Source organism: Mauremys reevesii, linkage group 3, assembly GCF_016161935.1.
Source record: "Mauremys reevesii isolate NIE-2019 linkage group 3, ASM1616193v1, whole genome shotgun sequence".
In the NCBI taxonomy this organism is placed as follows: domain Eukaryota; kingdom Metazoa; phylum Chordata; order Testudines; family Geoemydidae; genus Mauremys; species Mauremys reevesii.
The window spans coordinates 115,664,487-115,681,220 of NC_052625.1; the positions used below are offsets into that span (position 1 = coordinate 115,664,487).

Genomic DNA, 16,734 nt, shown 5'->3' on the forward strand with positions numbered 1-16,734 from the left:
AATGGAACCCAGTATCAAAAAAGCTTTACACAAGAAAGCACTGTGTTGTACAAGTTTCTGCACAAGACACACTAGTATTCTGCTACTTTCTACAAAAACTCCAAGATGGTTAAATGCATATTCCACATCTGTTCAGAAACAGAAAAAGTGAGCGCCCTGAATGTAAATCGTATACAAAACAACAGGACAAAAGAGAAAAAAGCTAAGTTGAAACAATTAGTATCTCAGGTGTTTCCTGTTGACTCCAAAGAACGTGAAAACTCAAGTGTATAAACATCTTTTATAGGAGACGTAAATGAGAAACAACAAGAGTAAATAAGAAAATAAATAAATATAGGAAAACAGTTTTCAAACTTCGGGAGTAAGAGAACTAAGATCTGCCCTGATCTTGTGCATTTACCCCTAGAGAGAGTTCAAAGCCAATTCAGGTCACACGTATACTACAATAAACATTTGTCCATTTTATAAAGCAATCCTGTAATTTGATGGAACTTGGCAGTCTCTGCTCAGGCATTTTATACATCATGATTAATGGAACTATGAAGTGCAATACTCTCTGTACAGGTGTCTTCCAAGCACATGGGTGGGGCTCCCAACATTTCTTGAAAGGAGACCTTTCCAGTAAAAGGCTGTAAAGGAGAAGGAGATGGGTGGGAAGGAAGAGCTTCAAGCAGTCACTGTAATAGGTAAATGGATGTAAAGAGCAAATATGTCACTATAGTGTGGAGTAACAAACAGAATGTCCAGAGCACTTTCTTACGTTATGCTTGGCTCCCAAACCCGCTGTTAGCCTCTGACTTACACTAACAACAAAGCTCACGCTGTAAAAGGATCTCGAATCAGACACAAGGCCCAAGCTCCACTTACCTTACCATCTGTGAAGTAACGGCAGTTCATTTTTAAAAATTTGACAACTATTGGTTCATCTTCCTCCGAGGTAGATGACAGGACTCGCTCAATTGGTTTGAAGGCCTTTCTTGCCAAGTCAGCATCCTTTAAAAAGCAAAAGCCTCAGTGCAAAACATCAGGACCAGTTTCACAGACATTTTCCTTCTCAGATTTTGAAAAATTAAAGACCAAGGTGCATTAACAATTTTCCTTTTGGTTTAAAGGAAGAACACAGCCAGATTTATATTTCATACTCCACCCAGCATGTGTCCACATTTTGTTTATAACATACATATATATTTATAAATAAAACTCCAAGTAAATGAGACACAGGAAATTAAGGAAAAAAACAAAACCACCCACTACAAAAGTTTCCAATTAGACACCTAAGTTAATCACACTAAGGCCTAAGTTCCCTGTAAACTACGCAGCCACGCAGTAGCCTATTTAGCGCCACGCAGAGGCTTAGAGAACCCACCCGGGGGCCTGCCTCAGCCGGGGGAGGGACAACTCACCCTGCGGCACAGACCTACCACAGCCAGATCGGGCCCAGGTACAGCCCCAGGCGTGGCCGGGGTGGTGTTGTAGATAAATCTCTGATAATTTTCATATGACTTTACATTGTGCCTCTTCATATAACCTTGTAGTGGGTCTACCCATGCGTGACCTCTGTTTTCATGAGACTTTGTATCAAAGCCTCATATAGAAATCTTGTATTAATGAGCCTTGGTATATGGAAACTTTGTATCAAAGCCTCATGTAGAAACTTTGCATTGCCCTTGGTATAATGTTATAGCCCCTAAGGATAGAATAAGATAGAAGAAAAATGTCTTTTTGCTAGCAGTAGAACAAGATCTCCCCCCAGCCCCCAACTCCCTTAATCAATTGCCCTGTTGAATGAATGAGGTGTGAATGAGCCAGGCATGGCAGGCAGCACCTCCAGACAGCCTCAACCGTTTGGGGTTGAGGGACTGGGAGCCAGACCCAAGGACAATAAAACCTGTCAGGTGGGCTCATTAAAGACAAGCAGACATACTGACAGCCTCGGGGGTTAGAAGCAAGCACCTTCTTTTGGAAACACGCTCTTTGCAGCATTGGAACAACACCCAGAAGAAAGCAGGACAAAGAACCAATGGACACAAACACAAATTTTGAATCTGGTACGTATTTGCATAAGAGGGAAGCTGCTATAAAGGTGAGGTGTCTTGCAGAGGACCCCGGGTTTCGTCTTGTCAACATGGGAGCATCAATCTGGATCAGCAGAAGCCCGGCTCCACCCCCTACCCCATCTAACTCACCTGGCCAGTGCAGTTAGGGGGAGCAACTAATTGGTAACAACAACAAGTCGGAGTGTGCTTGTGTGTGTGTGTGAGTGCATAAGTGTGAGATATATCTCATATGCATATGATACAATGTTAATGAATACATGTATTACTAATAAATGTGGCGTTTTGCCTTATTCCCCCTGAAAAGATCCTGGGCAGTACTTTAAGTACAATAGTGTGGCTTAGGCCAGCCCCAGGCGCAGCACGGGCCGACCCCAGCCTGCCAGAGCTGGGCGCCTATCCTGCTGCCCTTGCCCCCAGAGCTCCCACAGCAGGGACAGGCACCTCTCCCCCCAAGCCCAGGTGCTGCTGTGGGGAGAGAGCACTGGGGGTGGGGGCAGGAAGAGTCCTCTCCCCTCACAGTAGCCCCAGAGCACCCTCCTGCATCCTAAACCCATCATCCCCAGCCCCACCCCAGAGCCCGCACCCCCAGCTGGAGCCCTCACCCCCTGCACCCAACCCTCTGTCCCCACCCAGAGCCCCTCATCCCCAGCCCCACTCCAGAGCCTTCACACCCCTTCACCCCAACCTTCTGCCGCAGCTCCCTCCCACAAAAATCACTCGGCCTCACCCCCACCACACGGATGTTGTTATGTGCACCAATATGAATGTGATGTGTCACACCTCCATAATAACAAAATTCATTCCGCACATGGGTGGGAAAAATTAGAGGGAACACTGACTAAGGCCCAATTCTTCAATTTGATTGACATGGAAAGACCAATGAACACAGCCCCACTGACTTTAATGGGACTCCATTTTCATGGATCAGATCATAGGACTGATGGGGGGCGGGCGGGGATTGGTTTAATTGTGTAAACATCAGTACAGAAACACCTAAACTCCCAAGAACAACTGGCTCAAACCCATCAGCCGCTTTTAATGCCATTTTCTACAATGCCTCAATTGCAACCTCATCAAAAAATAACTATTTAATAGGATTTAACCTGAGTTTCAAAGAAACAGTGTTCTGTAAACACAAGATTTACTTACAGGAAGTTTATCATATTCAGCATCTGATGATGAAGGAGAAACAGGAGCACCAGGACTGGAAGACGCTAACCTAGAAGCACTGGAATAGTGGTCAGTATCTGGGACATAGAGAACCTGCACAAAGATTACATTAAATATAAATAACTTATCTGAAAAGAGTTACATATACAAGAAAAAGAGAGACATATGTAATATAAACACTATGGCCCTGATTCTGCAATGAGATCCATGCAGGAGTCCCAACAAAGACAATCTGGTATTGATCACACACATCTCACTGCAAAACACATTCTGGAATAACTCCTATCTCTAAAATGCTATTTGTCAGTCAGTGGGGTTCCATATGAATCTCACTGCAGGATCAGGGTCTATATTTTGTTTTTTGAGAAAGGCAGCAGCGTACACCAGTTTTGAAAGAATGATAACCTCCCTTACCTGTGTAAACTACAACCTAATTACAAGATGAACTAATACAGAAATCATCACAGTATAGTTTATAGACGTTAATGCAGCAGATACCTGTTATAAAGGCAAAAATTGGACCCAAAAAAAGAAGCCACTGGAGGAAGCAACAAATGTAAATTTTAGAGCTAGAAGTTACAGGAAATTATGTTTTGCAATAAGATTTCTCTTTTCCAAACCATATTTATGTCAGAGGGAAAAACTCTTCTGAATTAAAGAGAAAATATGTAATGGAACACTGTCAGGTACCTTGGAAACTTTTTATTAATACAAATAAATCTAATGTCAACAATTTTTTTTTATAAAAAAATTAAGCCATGTCTTATTTGGATTTTTACTCTTACAGACTTTCAAGCGTTTAGTAGCATAAGACCCTAAAAATAAAGCTGCAGAGTCATTTGTCAATGTCAAAGCCCAAAGAAGTGCAGAAAGAAATACACTTCAATGGTCAAAAAGAAAAATTAAAACTACATAACTTTTTAAACCCACAGTATTATTTACGAGTACAGACATTTAAAAAAAATTATTTTTCTTTAAATAATAAAAACTTAAGGCGTCCCTGTACTTGAATTCACTCTGCTGCTGAGTGACCATAGGCAAATCACTTTACCTTTGTGCCTTGGTTTCCCCATCTGTCAAATGGAGACAATGATACTTGCTTACTTTATAAGTTGCTTTGAGATCTACTAATGAAATGTACTTTATAAGAGCTAGATATTATCATCACTAGAGCTGGCCAAAACTCAGGATTTCTGGTTAGCGAGAAATTTCAGAATTTCGAGAACTGGTTTTGTTCTGACTCAGAATGAAATCAAATTTTCAAGATTTCCTGCAAATCAGAAATTCTGGAAAAAAAAACTGTACCCTGTGTTTTCAAATCTAACTATGCTCCCAGGACAGCAGCAGCTCACTGACTATTAGCAGTGGTGAAGCTGACAAGGATGTCAATTTCACTCAGCAGCTGCTGGGGGCTCCCAGAATCTAGGGTTCCTGGGCAGACCTGCCATGCAGATTGCCTCTGGGACAAGGAACCCAGGGTTTCTTATTCCTGGGCCAGCTGGCTTCCTGATTCCCAAGTGGGTCTAGACCAATTCTTGCAACTATCTGAGCTATACTGCCCATCACCATCATATATATCTGCCTAACAGACTCATTACGTTTGGGGGGGGGGGGGAAAGAGTCTTTAAATACATAGCAAAGAATCAGAATTTCTGAGTATTTAAAACTTAAAAAATTACCTGCCCTGGAACAATTGTGTGTGTGAACAGCCTATTGAGTTCCACAAGTCTGTTTGGAGTGATGTTAAATTTCAATGCTATGCTGTTTAGGGTGTCCTGACTTCCAGCCTGAAGAAAGAAAACTGGATGTTTAAGATACAGCAATAATCAAGTACAGGATCAGTATAATAATTTATTTAAACTTTATCGGGTAGACCAGCTGCAGGCTATGGACTTGGTGATCTAAAATATTTTCTATCGGTCTACTTTTTGGGAGATGACACAGTTAATTATAAAACAACATCTACTAAGTTAGCAGCACTTTTTCCACTCTATAAAACAGAGAAAAAAGAACAGTTACAATCCCTCTCTCACTGCTTCATCAAACTTAGTTAAACAATGTATCATTTTAACTTAGCTCCTTCCAGTTATAACTGGTTACGAGAGAGGAGGGGGGCACATTGTGCACACATTATATATATATTTGACATTCATTACTCTTTCACTCATTCTAGCAGTTAAGATTCAAGCCTATTCTCAGCAGGCCTGGTGGTAACACAGCATACTAGCACATGAGAGAGTCAGGTTAAGGGTTCCTTCCCTTCCTGAATCTGTAGCGAAAAGGGGACATCACAATATGTCCCTGGCACCTTTCAGTAAGCTTGCTCCCAGAACACAACTAATCACTTCTGATACAGAGGCAGTGTATATGATTGGCATTCCAAAAAGGAAACACTGGCATCTCATGATCAGGGTACAAACATATTCCTGATAGAGGGCCTAGGCAACACTTAATGGGACAGAGCTATGGGTACGTCTACACTACCTGCCGGATCGGCGAGTAGCGATCTATCGAGGCTTGGTTTATCGCATGTAGTGTAGATGCAATAAATTGATCCCCGATCGCTCTCCCGTGGACTGCTGAACTCTCGCAGTGTGAGAGGCGGAAGCAAAGTCGACAGGGGAGCCGCGGCCGTTGATCCAGCGCCGCGAGGACGCGAAGTAGGTAATTTTAGTTTGATCTAAGATACGTCGACTTCAGCTACGCTATTCTCGTAGCTGAAGTTGTGTATCTTAGATCGATTCTCTCTCCCCCTCAGTGTAGACCAGGCCTATTTCTCAGAGAAAGAGGAGAGGTATTATTACATGGTCACACTATGGAAGTGGAAATACACAAGGCAGGAAGCTGGGAGAGGGTGGGTGATGCCTACGTTGGAGGATGGTTGTGGGGTTGAGACCAATTTCCCTTCCTACACATAGAATATTTGGAGGATATTTTTAAAAAGAATTAAAGGGTGTCTATATTAGTTTGGTTTCTTTAGATTCTCATTAACCTCGACAACCTCATTTTAAACATTAACAAATGACCTAACTGTGCACCCAGTACTTACAGTATATTCTATAGTTCCAAGGGGTTTCTGAGTAACCATTTTCTTCTCTTTCTTTTCATTGGTTTTGTTTTGATTGTCATCTGAGGAACAAACAAGTCACTTGAATTAACCAAGTCTCAAACCTTTCACCTGTCAACATTTTTCAAGTGAGGATACTTACAGTACATGTGGGACATAACTATGGTTTGATCACATACAACAATGACACTTCAAAAAAGAGACACTGTACTTGTTAAGCCCTGAAATGTTATCATATAACCACCAAGACTAAATCAATACTGTACTAGGTTCTGATTAGAATTTTAAAGCCTTTTAAGGTCAACTTATACCCTACTGCATCCCTGTAAAAAGTCTTTGTGGATTCTTCCCTTAGTTAATGGAGAACAATTTACTTCTGGGGTAAAGCACACATTTGTACTACACGACTGGGGTGATGTCCAGATAGAAAGAGCTAGCACGTGGTCGTATATTCAGTAATTCTGCATCAGTACATTTATGAAAAATCAGATTACAATGGAGACCTAACCAATAATACTTAATATTTTAAATACTATTTTCATCCTCAAAATATTTTACAAGCTAAGGCCCTTGAAGACACTTACATGAGTTAATGGAGTTATTCAGGTGTGTGTGTGTGTAAAACTTTGCAGAATAAGAGCTTAATTCATTAGAATTCTCAACTTCAGTGTTAGGTAGGTAGGTACGGCAAGTATTATTATCCTTATTTTTTGCAGAGAGTTTAAGTAACATGCTCAAAATATGAGAGAGACAACAGGTATCTGGCAGTCAGTTGCATGCCCACAGCTCTTACTGACTTCAAGGATTGCTGAGTAAAGGTGCTGGAGGATAAATCTGCATGGAGTCCTACTGAAATCAATGGGACTCTGCCTAGGTTGATCCCTTTGGAGGACTGAAATTTGATTTTGAAAACAAGCACTTTTTTCTTAACTACATGGTTTATTTCTTTGGAAAAATAAAGTTACTCCTCAATTACTTAGAAATAGTCATGCAAACACTGCCGCTATTTAAGAGATAAACCACCGTTTACTAAATATATACAGCTAAATGATTAGATAATTGTATTGATTGTAAAGGTACTGGCAGCAGAATGTCTTTTCTTGCTAATCTGTACTCATGAGCAAGCGCTAAAACCAAAACATGGTAAACACAGCATGAATAAATCGGCCGCTAAAAAACAAGACGACCTTAATGATCTATCTGATGCATCTGGGAGTTTTGGATGTGAAGAAACACGCCACATCATCGGCACACAACCTGGGTATTAATTTTCAAATGATGCCATTACTACAATAGTCTCTGTACATGCTTAATGGAAACCAACACCACACTTTTAGGGGCAAAGGTACAATTATTTGCTATTAGAGATAGCAAATACACCCACTCACGTAAGATTTCAAAGTGATTCAGCCCCTTAACCTCCTCCCCCATATTCTAACAAGTAAAGTGACCAGCGGAAGGAAACAGGAATCAAAGACTGCATACCTAGCAAAAGGTAAGGCTGTCTGTAGTCAACACACCAGGAGAAATGCTTGTGAACAGAAAGACTGTGCATAACCTCTAGCGGGTTGTTCAAACTGCTTGGATCACAGGCCACAACTTCAGGTAAGGACTCGCAGCTGTCTCCATTTGCCGAATTGTACCCAGAAGACAAAGTCTCATCGCTTTCAACACTGCTGCATTTTTGGGGAAATTTGCATGCAGCTCTTTTGTCTGTGGCAGCCGCAGCAGCGGGAGAAGGGCAGATGTTGCAACATTCACCTGGATCGTGGACACAACAACACTCCACTGCAAACATCTCCGGGCGGGGAATGAGGGCAAATTACCTAATCACACGCAATGTGTCTGATAAGGAACGTGCTGGCTCATACCCTGCAAAGAAACGGTGACTTCTGAAAAGCACAGGGATCCTGCTGTTCTGTTGCTTATCCTGCAGTCTTCTAGAAAGGACACGTCTCTCCCCTTTCCCCGCCTCCTCCTCCCAAGACAGCTCGCCTGGCTCCAGGCAGGACAGGCAGCTCCAGCAGAGCCTCTCGCTGCTCTGAGCTGTAGGGGTCTCTCCCCTGCAGACGGAGGCCTCTCTCCAGCAGGACGTGCTTGTTGCTCGAGGAACTAACGCCATGAAAAGAAGCTGCTGCCCACCCTCGTCCCTTCTCCGAGCAGCTGGAGACGCGCTGGCCGGGGGCGGGGCCGCTGAGCTCTCCCAGTGCTCACTGGGGAGGGGGCTTGCTCAGCGCAGTCCAGTTTCAACCAGACTAGAGCAGGAGCAGAGCGAGTGCTGCCCTGCACGCACCGCCCCCAGCCCCAGGATCGCAGGCTCTGTCTGGAACAAAGGTATAAGGGCCCTCCCTGGTCTTACACATGCAGCACGTACAGCCCCAGGCCCTGCAATAAAGCCCAGGAAGGAGCAGGGTCAGTAGTGGGACAAGGGGCACTCTGTCTCCCTCCCCACTCAGGAGCCACTCCTGCAGGTACTCTGACACTATTCTCCACAAATCAGTTTTAACGACACTAGCAGCTGTTTTTACCAACCCACTAAAATAGATTCCAGACCCTGCTTTGTGATCTAACCCCACAGAGAGGCCTAAACATTAAAAGTTTAGGTCTGTTTAACAATATCTTTTTCTTTAAGGTAATCAGTGGCTGATTTACTTGTTCCATCCTGCTTTGTGATTTGGAGAATAGGTAACCAAATACTGCAAAGCTGGGCTTCTAGTACTTTATATTACTATTTTAGAGAGCCTATGAAATTTAACCTCCTTGTAGGAGGGAAAGGACCAAAGAAACCTAGCACAATAGCATTAACTTCAAAAAGGGAAACTATACAAAAATGAGCAGGCTAGTTAAACAAATTAAAAGAAACACTCATAAGAGTTAAATGCCTGCAAGCTGCATAGAAACTCTTTAAAAACACCATAATAGAGGCTCCAGCTAAATGTATCCCCCTCCCCTCCAAGTACCCAAAATGCATGGTAGCTTTGGCTTGTGTGACTGTTAATGTATTTACTTAGTAGGGTTCCAAACAGCTGTCTGATGCAATACAGAAAAGTGAGCTAGATTCTTGTTTTTAATTTAAAAAGCCTAAATTAATGCAAACAGTACAGAAGCTTTGCAAAAGTTCACAAAATCAGTTTAGGCTAAATATAAATTCTAACTAAGGCAAAAGAGACACTGTCAAAATTAATTATACCCAATTTTCACCAATAACTATTTTTATTGCATCTAGCACCTTTGCCAACACATATGTTCATCTTTCCAAGTGCAAGAGAAATAGCATACACGAGAATACAGACATTGTATAAAATTATTTTTTTATTTTAAATAGATTTTTAATTTGATCACCTTTATAGTCACCTTTCTTCTATAAGATGGAAATTTCCAAAGAGATAAGTTGCATGACTTATATGACCCAGTACTTAAAATATAAAGATTGCCAAATAGCCTTGTTTACAAGAAATGATGGGACATATGTTATAAACTGTCTGAGTTTCTTCTTAATGTTGCTGGTGAATTCACATTCAGTGGCTGGTATGTGTTTGTTAGGGCTTTTGTAACGAGTTGTTTTTACAGAATTTGAGGATACGCTCCGTAAGGTGATCATAGCATTTTAGGCCTGAAAGAGACTTTGAGAGGTCCTCTAGTCCAGTCCCCTGCACTCATGGCAGGACCAAGTATTATGACAGATACCTGTTGACTCTGTCATATTTTGGGCATGTTACTTAAACTCTCTGCAAAGAATAAGGATAATACTACTTGCCAACCTACCTAACGCTGAAGTTCTAGGTCTTTGTTACCCAGGTAATTCCATGTTAACTTCCTCAAAAGTGGTTGTTTGTCTTTTTCATTTTGATATTTTCTGGGCATGTGGCATACAACACTGAATATTTTTTTTAAAGCTGCTGGTTTCAGCAGGACTTTTCCAGAAAATGACATGAGCCCAGGATGACATAAAACAAATCTTATTGGGCCATGTTATCAGAATTGAAGGCAGGGCTGGCTCCAGGCACCAGCTCAGCAAGCAGGTGCTTGGGGCGGCCGAGGGGAAGGGGCAGCACGTCGGGCTCTTTGGCTGCAATTCAGCAGCGGGTCCCTCGGTCCCTCTGATTGCCATCGCGGCTTTTTTTTCTTTTCTTTTTCGCTGCTTGAGGCGGCAAAAACCCTGGAGCCAGCCCTGATTGAAGGTAGTTTCCACAACTGATGTGCCTGAAGACCCTCGGGGGAAGGTGCTGCAAGGCAGAGTAAGCTATAGTCACCACCCATCAAAATCAAGTAGAAAGCTGAGACCATCACTTTTTTGAGACAAAAGAAGACTGATGGTTCAGAACCCCAGGACTAATTACCTCCAGGGAAAGAAGTCATGACATCAATAAACAGGCTACACCAGCCTTTGACCAGTCTCCCAGTACCTGAAAAGCCCTCTACTGTGAAGTACTGTGCCAGCTATAACATCATCTACTTCCTTGACTGCAGCTGTAGCTCCTGACCCCTGAAAGGCCAGAAGACTGCAAGTGCAGAAGAGTTTGCAAATTCCCTGTTATCTTCTTATTTTTCCTTTTTTTCTACTTTTGTTTTCATTATCTGGGGGCATCCCAAACTTTTTGTTAGTTTAGGATGTGAAGGTATAGTTGGGTGTGCACCAATTAGGGCCACCGCCAATTCTCCCAATTCCGGGGCGGCGCTAAGCCCCGCCGCCCAGTGCCCATCCTTCCTCCTTTCCTTTTTTTTTTTTTTTTTTTTTTTTTTACGCGGCGCTCGGGTCTTGTCTCGGCGCGCTGAGTCTCGCGCGCTGCTCTGGGTCTTCGGTGGGGTCTTGGTGCCAACAACACACACACCTGGACAACCTGCCGCTGAAGTGCCTGAAGCTGCTGAGGACCGCAGTGAGTACAGTGAGTGCATGTGGTTTTTTTTTTTTTTTTTTTTTTAAATCATCATCCCTGGCCCCGCGTAAACTGAAACTGTTTGGGCCCCGCACTTCCTAAAGCCGGCCCTGTGGGTGTGGATGTGTGTCTGAGTGCCTGTAACGCTCTCACAGGGAAGGCATCAGAAAAAAAAAGCAGCAAAGAATCCTGTGGCACCTTATAGACTAACAGACTATCTATAAGGTGCCACAGGATTCTTTGCTGCTTTTACAGATCCAGACTAACACGGCTAACCCTCTGATATCAGAAAAAAAGATTCCCTCCTCCCCTGGTTCAAAACAACACTAAATGCTACCTCTTAAAAGATATTTAGTAATGTGTATTCCATGTAAGCATCCTAGGAAACTTAAGACTGTCAGCTGAAAATTGTTAAGTAAGATTTGTCAAACTTCTGCTTACCAGAGTATTCTGCTAAAAGTCTATAATCCTGGCTGGGCGATTGGAGGCAGGAGAGAAAGGGTTAACCACCAGATAAAAGTTTGGAAATCAGCTTACACGTTAAACAATAGTTTGGCTTGAATATTAAAATAGCCAACCCCCTCCAAGCCCTGATTTGAATAACAGCCTCATCCTTAGACTGTCAGTAAGGACTTATTGTGAACCCCAGGCACTGTTAACTTTTTTTGGGACGCTGTGGAATCTACAGAATGATCTCCTTCGGATCCAGAGGATTGGGATGCCATGAAAAAGAGAGCTATGACCGAGTTTTCTGAGTAGTGGTGGAGAGAGATAAACACAGCCATTCCCATCCAGGCATGGACTTGAGGGACACCATTCAGCTCATGGTCAGCCCTATTAACTAATAGATAGTAAATCTAATAAACACAGAAAATACTTTGTGTAACTATGACCAATAGTAACAGACCTCTTTTGTAATAGGCATATATATTAGTCTTCACTGGTTGCCTGTCCATAGTATGTAATATGGAAATTTGGAATATGGAAATTAAAAAAAAATTGCTAGAGGACAACCAGGATCCTTGCTTCTGAAGAATTCATTTGCTCCTTCTACTTATTCCCTACCTAAAATGACAATCCTTCAATTGTGATTTCATAATCAGTTTTGATGTCAGAAAAAGTATTAAGACATCAGGTACGGAATTAAATAACAGGAACAGATGAACTCTTAAAGAAAGATTCGATTTTCATGCTACTATCCTTAATAATAAAATTGGGGATGGGTAGAGAGAGCAAAGAATAGAAAGAAGAGTGAAGCTATCTAGGCAAAACAGTCTCTACACAGATTTTCAAAGTTTTCCACCGGGCATCAACAGGGCTGCAAGTACTATATCAGGTGTGATGGAATGAGTGGGGAATTCTTCCTTGTTGTGGTTGTCCTAGTGGAGAAGATGGGGCAAGGGGCTTCATGCATCTTCTCCCTTGCCTACCTAGGAAGGGGCTGGGCTAGCACAGCCAGAGGCACTGCAAACCCTAAAGAAGGCATGGCTGAGTGTGGTAGGGCCATGCTCATATCGCCCCTTGTATATCTGCTGGAGGTTGGTGCTGATGGGAGCCCATACTGCACCTCTAAAACCGGTGTGAAAACTGCTTCTTACCAAAGGCATGAGCCATGGCTCAGCGCCCCCAACTAATGCTGGCAGGGTGCCCTGCCGCAACTTCATCTATCATCTCAACTCTGGCTCTGAAAGCCACAAAAAAGGGCCCATATCTTTGTGCTTCTAAACATATTTCAAAAACAAATGTGAACTCTTTAGTCATATTTTCTTTGTTTGGGGCAATTTATTTTTACCCTGCAAATACAGTAACTAAGTCTAGATAAAATCCTTAGAATAACCCCTCATCCACTTCATTTGACAGGTTTTTGCCATTTAATTATTGCATTTTCACTGGTGGAAAATATTGGTATATAGGCATGAGCTATCGATGTATCTTGCGTACACAGTTTTAAAAAAAATTAACCTTTCATCTGAAAACCTGAGTTTGTTTTAAAAAATCCAACTAACCTAAATCCCAGGGGATTTACTGTACTTGTAACCACGCTTATCATATGTTTAACTTCACAGAGGTCACAAACTGAACTCTGCACAAAAATATTTTTATATATATGTTTATCATTCCCCCTGTCACCACTACCCTCATTTCTCCATGAAGGAACCAAAGTTTTCTTCTCTGTGCATGAACTAGGGACAATAATACTTGTGTCCTGTTTGCTCCAGCAGAGGTCCCAGGCACCTAGTAAATATCAGGTGGTGGAGTTCAGCTAGGCAGTTTCTAGGCAACTTCTTCATCCCATGGTAGTATGGGCAATCGCTCTTTTTTGAGTCAAATAGTATTTCAGGCTCAAAGGAAAAAGGCAGCCAGCATCTGTCCTTTGAACTTGGACATTTGCTTAGTGCTGAGATGATACATTCATGTTCTCAGGTTTTTCTGTAGTGCCCATTTGCCCAAAAGCTGGTGGCTCAAGCATTTGAGAATTCTAAGATGTTAATACCATTTGTGGTATGTACTGAATAGCATTTGCAGGAAGGGGGCAATTGGGGGCGGAGAGGGAGCCATCCACAAATCCAACACACATGGACAGTAGCAAAGTAACAAGAAGCAAAATAAAAGTATATAGAAAATGATTATTAATAAAGAACAATGAGAATGAATGTTCAGAGAAAAAAAGCAGTAAAAGAGATCAGCTAAAAAAAAAGATTGTAGCAAAGAACTACTGACTCCTTTATGCCTCTGTCTGTGAATTTATACATAATTCCTGAATTCCCTGGAAGATTATTCTGATTTTTCTTTTCAGTGATCCTTAAAAATGTGGAAGGTCACTTTTTGATGGTATTTTGGTAAGTGAGAATGAGTGCTAAAAGAAAATGATGCTAAAAGAGCAACTATCATCCTAGTTGCCTTGTGGAATTATAGTAGAATATTACTCCTGCAACCGAGTAAATATTTGTGTAAATGGAGAAAAAGAGTCCAAGGAAAAAGCCAATAAAATGCTGGGCTGTATACATAGAAGTATCATATCTGGGTGCTGTAATGTACTATAAACAGTACTTTCTATCTCCCACCTTTGCTATCACCCAATTCAACATTCTGGCAGTGGTACTTGGTGCTCGAAGCCTTCAAGGATTGATTTAATCAAGAAAAGTTAAAGGCATTAAATAATAATAGCTTAGCTAAACTACAACTAAGGAGTGGATGCATGATTGCAGTCCACAAGTATTTGAAGAGCATGAACACACGGGGGCGAGATGAAATGATCCAACCATAACACTAGAGGTAATGGGATGAAACAGAGTTAACGGCTGAATCTCAGGAAACATTCCTTATCAGTGAGCTCCTGTTTAGAATATGAAACTGCACAGTCTCCATGAGGATGTGGTACAATACCCATCCTGTGAGTCATCCTAAAAGAGACACAGAATTTAAGAATATAGAAAGTAGGGAGCAATCCTGCTTTGGCCAAGGTAAGGGTGTTAGAGACATGGGAAAGGGGGAAGATGGATAAGATGACATAATATGTCTTTTCTATCTCTAGATTCTAGGATGTCATAGCAGGTTGCAGCGATAGTGGCATGTGGAGGGGGTGATTTCATTGTATGTCTGGGGGTATCGTGATACCTACTGTTGGCTGTTTCAAATGGAAGTGGGAGGGTTTGTTTATGAATTCTTTCAGCTCCTTTATTTTTTTCCTAGACCCCTGTAATTTAAGTGTCTTCTGTTGCCACTTCTCTCCACCCCCCGTCTCCCGTCCCCATCTTGATTCCTGTATGTTTCTTCTCTGTCACCTTATTCTTTCCGCTCTCTCTTGCGGAGGGTAGCTGGGGCTGTGTGTGGGCAGGGGAGTAGCTCATGGTGCAGGCAGAGGGTAGCTAGGGGTTGTGTACGGGCACAGGTAGCTCAGGGTGCAGGCAGGGGGTAGCTAGAGGCTTTGTGCAGGCAGGGGGTAGCTATGGGTTATGTACGGGCAGGGGAGTAGCTAGGGAATGCACAGACGGGAGTAGTTCAGGGTGCAGGCAAGGGGGTAGCTCAGGTTGCAGGGAGAAGGATAGTTAGGGGCTGTGTGCCAGGAGGGTCTGTGGTGGCTGCTCCCGGAGGGTTCTGCTGGCTCTGGAGCTGGGTCCCCCCACTAGGGTGGCTCTTACTGGCAGAGCTGGGAGCTGAGGAGCAGCTGCAACCCCGGCCACCAGCAGCAGATGGGGCAATGCCACAGCTGCCCACCCCATGGCACCACCAGCCAGAGGAGCAGCTGGCCCACACTGCCTGGCTCTGGCTTCCCACCTACAATGTGGCCTGAGGGAGAGGAGGAGGTGTGGGGGGGGTGGAGCTGCCCCTGGACTACCCCACTCTGGGTAAGGCAGTGCAGTTTGGGGGGCCAACACCCTTGTGCCCCCCCCCCAACTCTGCCCATGGGCTCAGGGCTTCTGTCCATGGGGAGCGCTGGGGCTCGGGGCTTCAGTCACACATGGCTCCCAGCTTCAGTGGGGGAGGAGAGGCAGACTGGGGCTCCCGGCTTCAGCCCTGTGCTGCTCCCAGCTTCAGGGGGTGCTTCCAGGGCAGGGCTGCTGATTTCAGCCCCAGGCCACTCCCAGGGCTCCCGGCTTCAACACCATGGGGGGTGCCAGGGCTTGGGGCACCTGGTTTCAGCCATAGGGCTCTGCAGTCCCCCTGAAAGGGCTTGTGGCCCCTCAGTGGGCCACAGACCCCTGATTGAGAACCACTGAGTTAAAGGACAGGGTCATTTGAGAATGTACTTGGTTTTGTGGCAAAACCTTAGCAGAACATCTAATCCTATTTTAATAGCCTTTTACATCTAATCAAAGTATTTTTTCATTATCAGAGCACTTTATAAAAATGAATCTTCTGCATCTCTCTGAGGGAGATAACTGAGGCCTGGTCTACGCTACACGGTTATATCGATGCAAGGCAGTTTATGTCGACCTAGTTGCGCATGTGTCTCCCACCGCTGTAAGCTCCGACATAGTAACATCACCTTCCCAAGCAGTGTAGAGCCATGGCCAGTGTACTTAAGTCTATGCAGTGCAAGTGTAAACACTGCATTAGTTATGTCAAACCTCACTGTCCTCCAGCATCCCCCACTGACCCACTCTGGTCACCACTTTGAACTCCACTGCCCAGTAGTCACGCAGACCAGAAGTCCCTGTCCCCCCTTTAAAGCCCCACAACATTTTGAAATTCCTTTTCTTGAGGGCCTGGCTTGGTGGGCACACCTAGATTGTGGCAGAGGAAGAGGAGAGGCATGCGGGACAGACAATCAGGGGATCCAGCTGTGCTGCAAGCCAGGACCAGTTTTTTACTCCACTGCAGTCCACGCAGTCAAGCCTGATGCAGGGGAAGGAACCTTGGGTAAATGTGTAGGTACATTTTCAGTTACAGGGATGGCACCCCCAAAGCAGCAGGACACATCTTTTGACTTTTCATGACTTTACTCATGTTAGAAGAGGAAGTGGTACAATCAAGAAAGACAGAGTTGCTACACCTCTACCCCGATATAACGCTGTCCTCGGGAGCCAAAAAATCTTACTGCGTTATAGGTGAAACCGTG

General features: G+C 43.5%; 1 protein-coding gene across 5 annotated transcripts in view; it reads right to left on the reverse strand.

The window, feature by feature from the left end:
- The window catches only part of NCOA7 (nuclear receptor coactivator 7), a 144,799-nt gene that overhangs the window by 45,506 nt on the left and 82,559 nt on the right, over window positions 1-16,734 (reverse strand). For 3 of the 5 annotated variants that reach the window (XM_039529709.1, XM_039529711.1, XM_039529708.1), the window contains exons 4-7: window positions 6,277-6,356; window positions 4,907-5,014; window positions 3,207-3,320; window positions 868-993 (exon numbers count right to left, since the gene is read on the reverse strand). In XM_039529709.1, coding sequence (XP_039385643.1) covers window positions 868-993; window positions 3,207-3,320; window positions 4,907-5,014; window positions 6,277-6,356 — 428 coding nt within the window. Of the gene's footprint in view, window positions 1-867; window positions 994-3,206; window positions 3,321-4,906; window positions 5,015-6,276; window positions 6,357-7,779; window positions 8,553-16,734 lie in introns of those variants that run through there. The other 2 variants (XM_039529707.1, XM_039529710.1) reach the window with 2 other exon arrangements.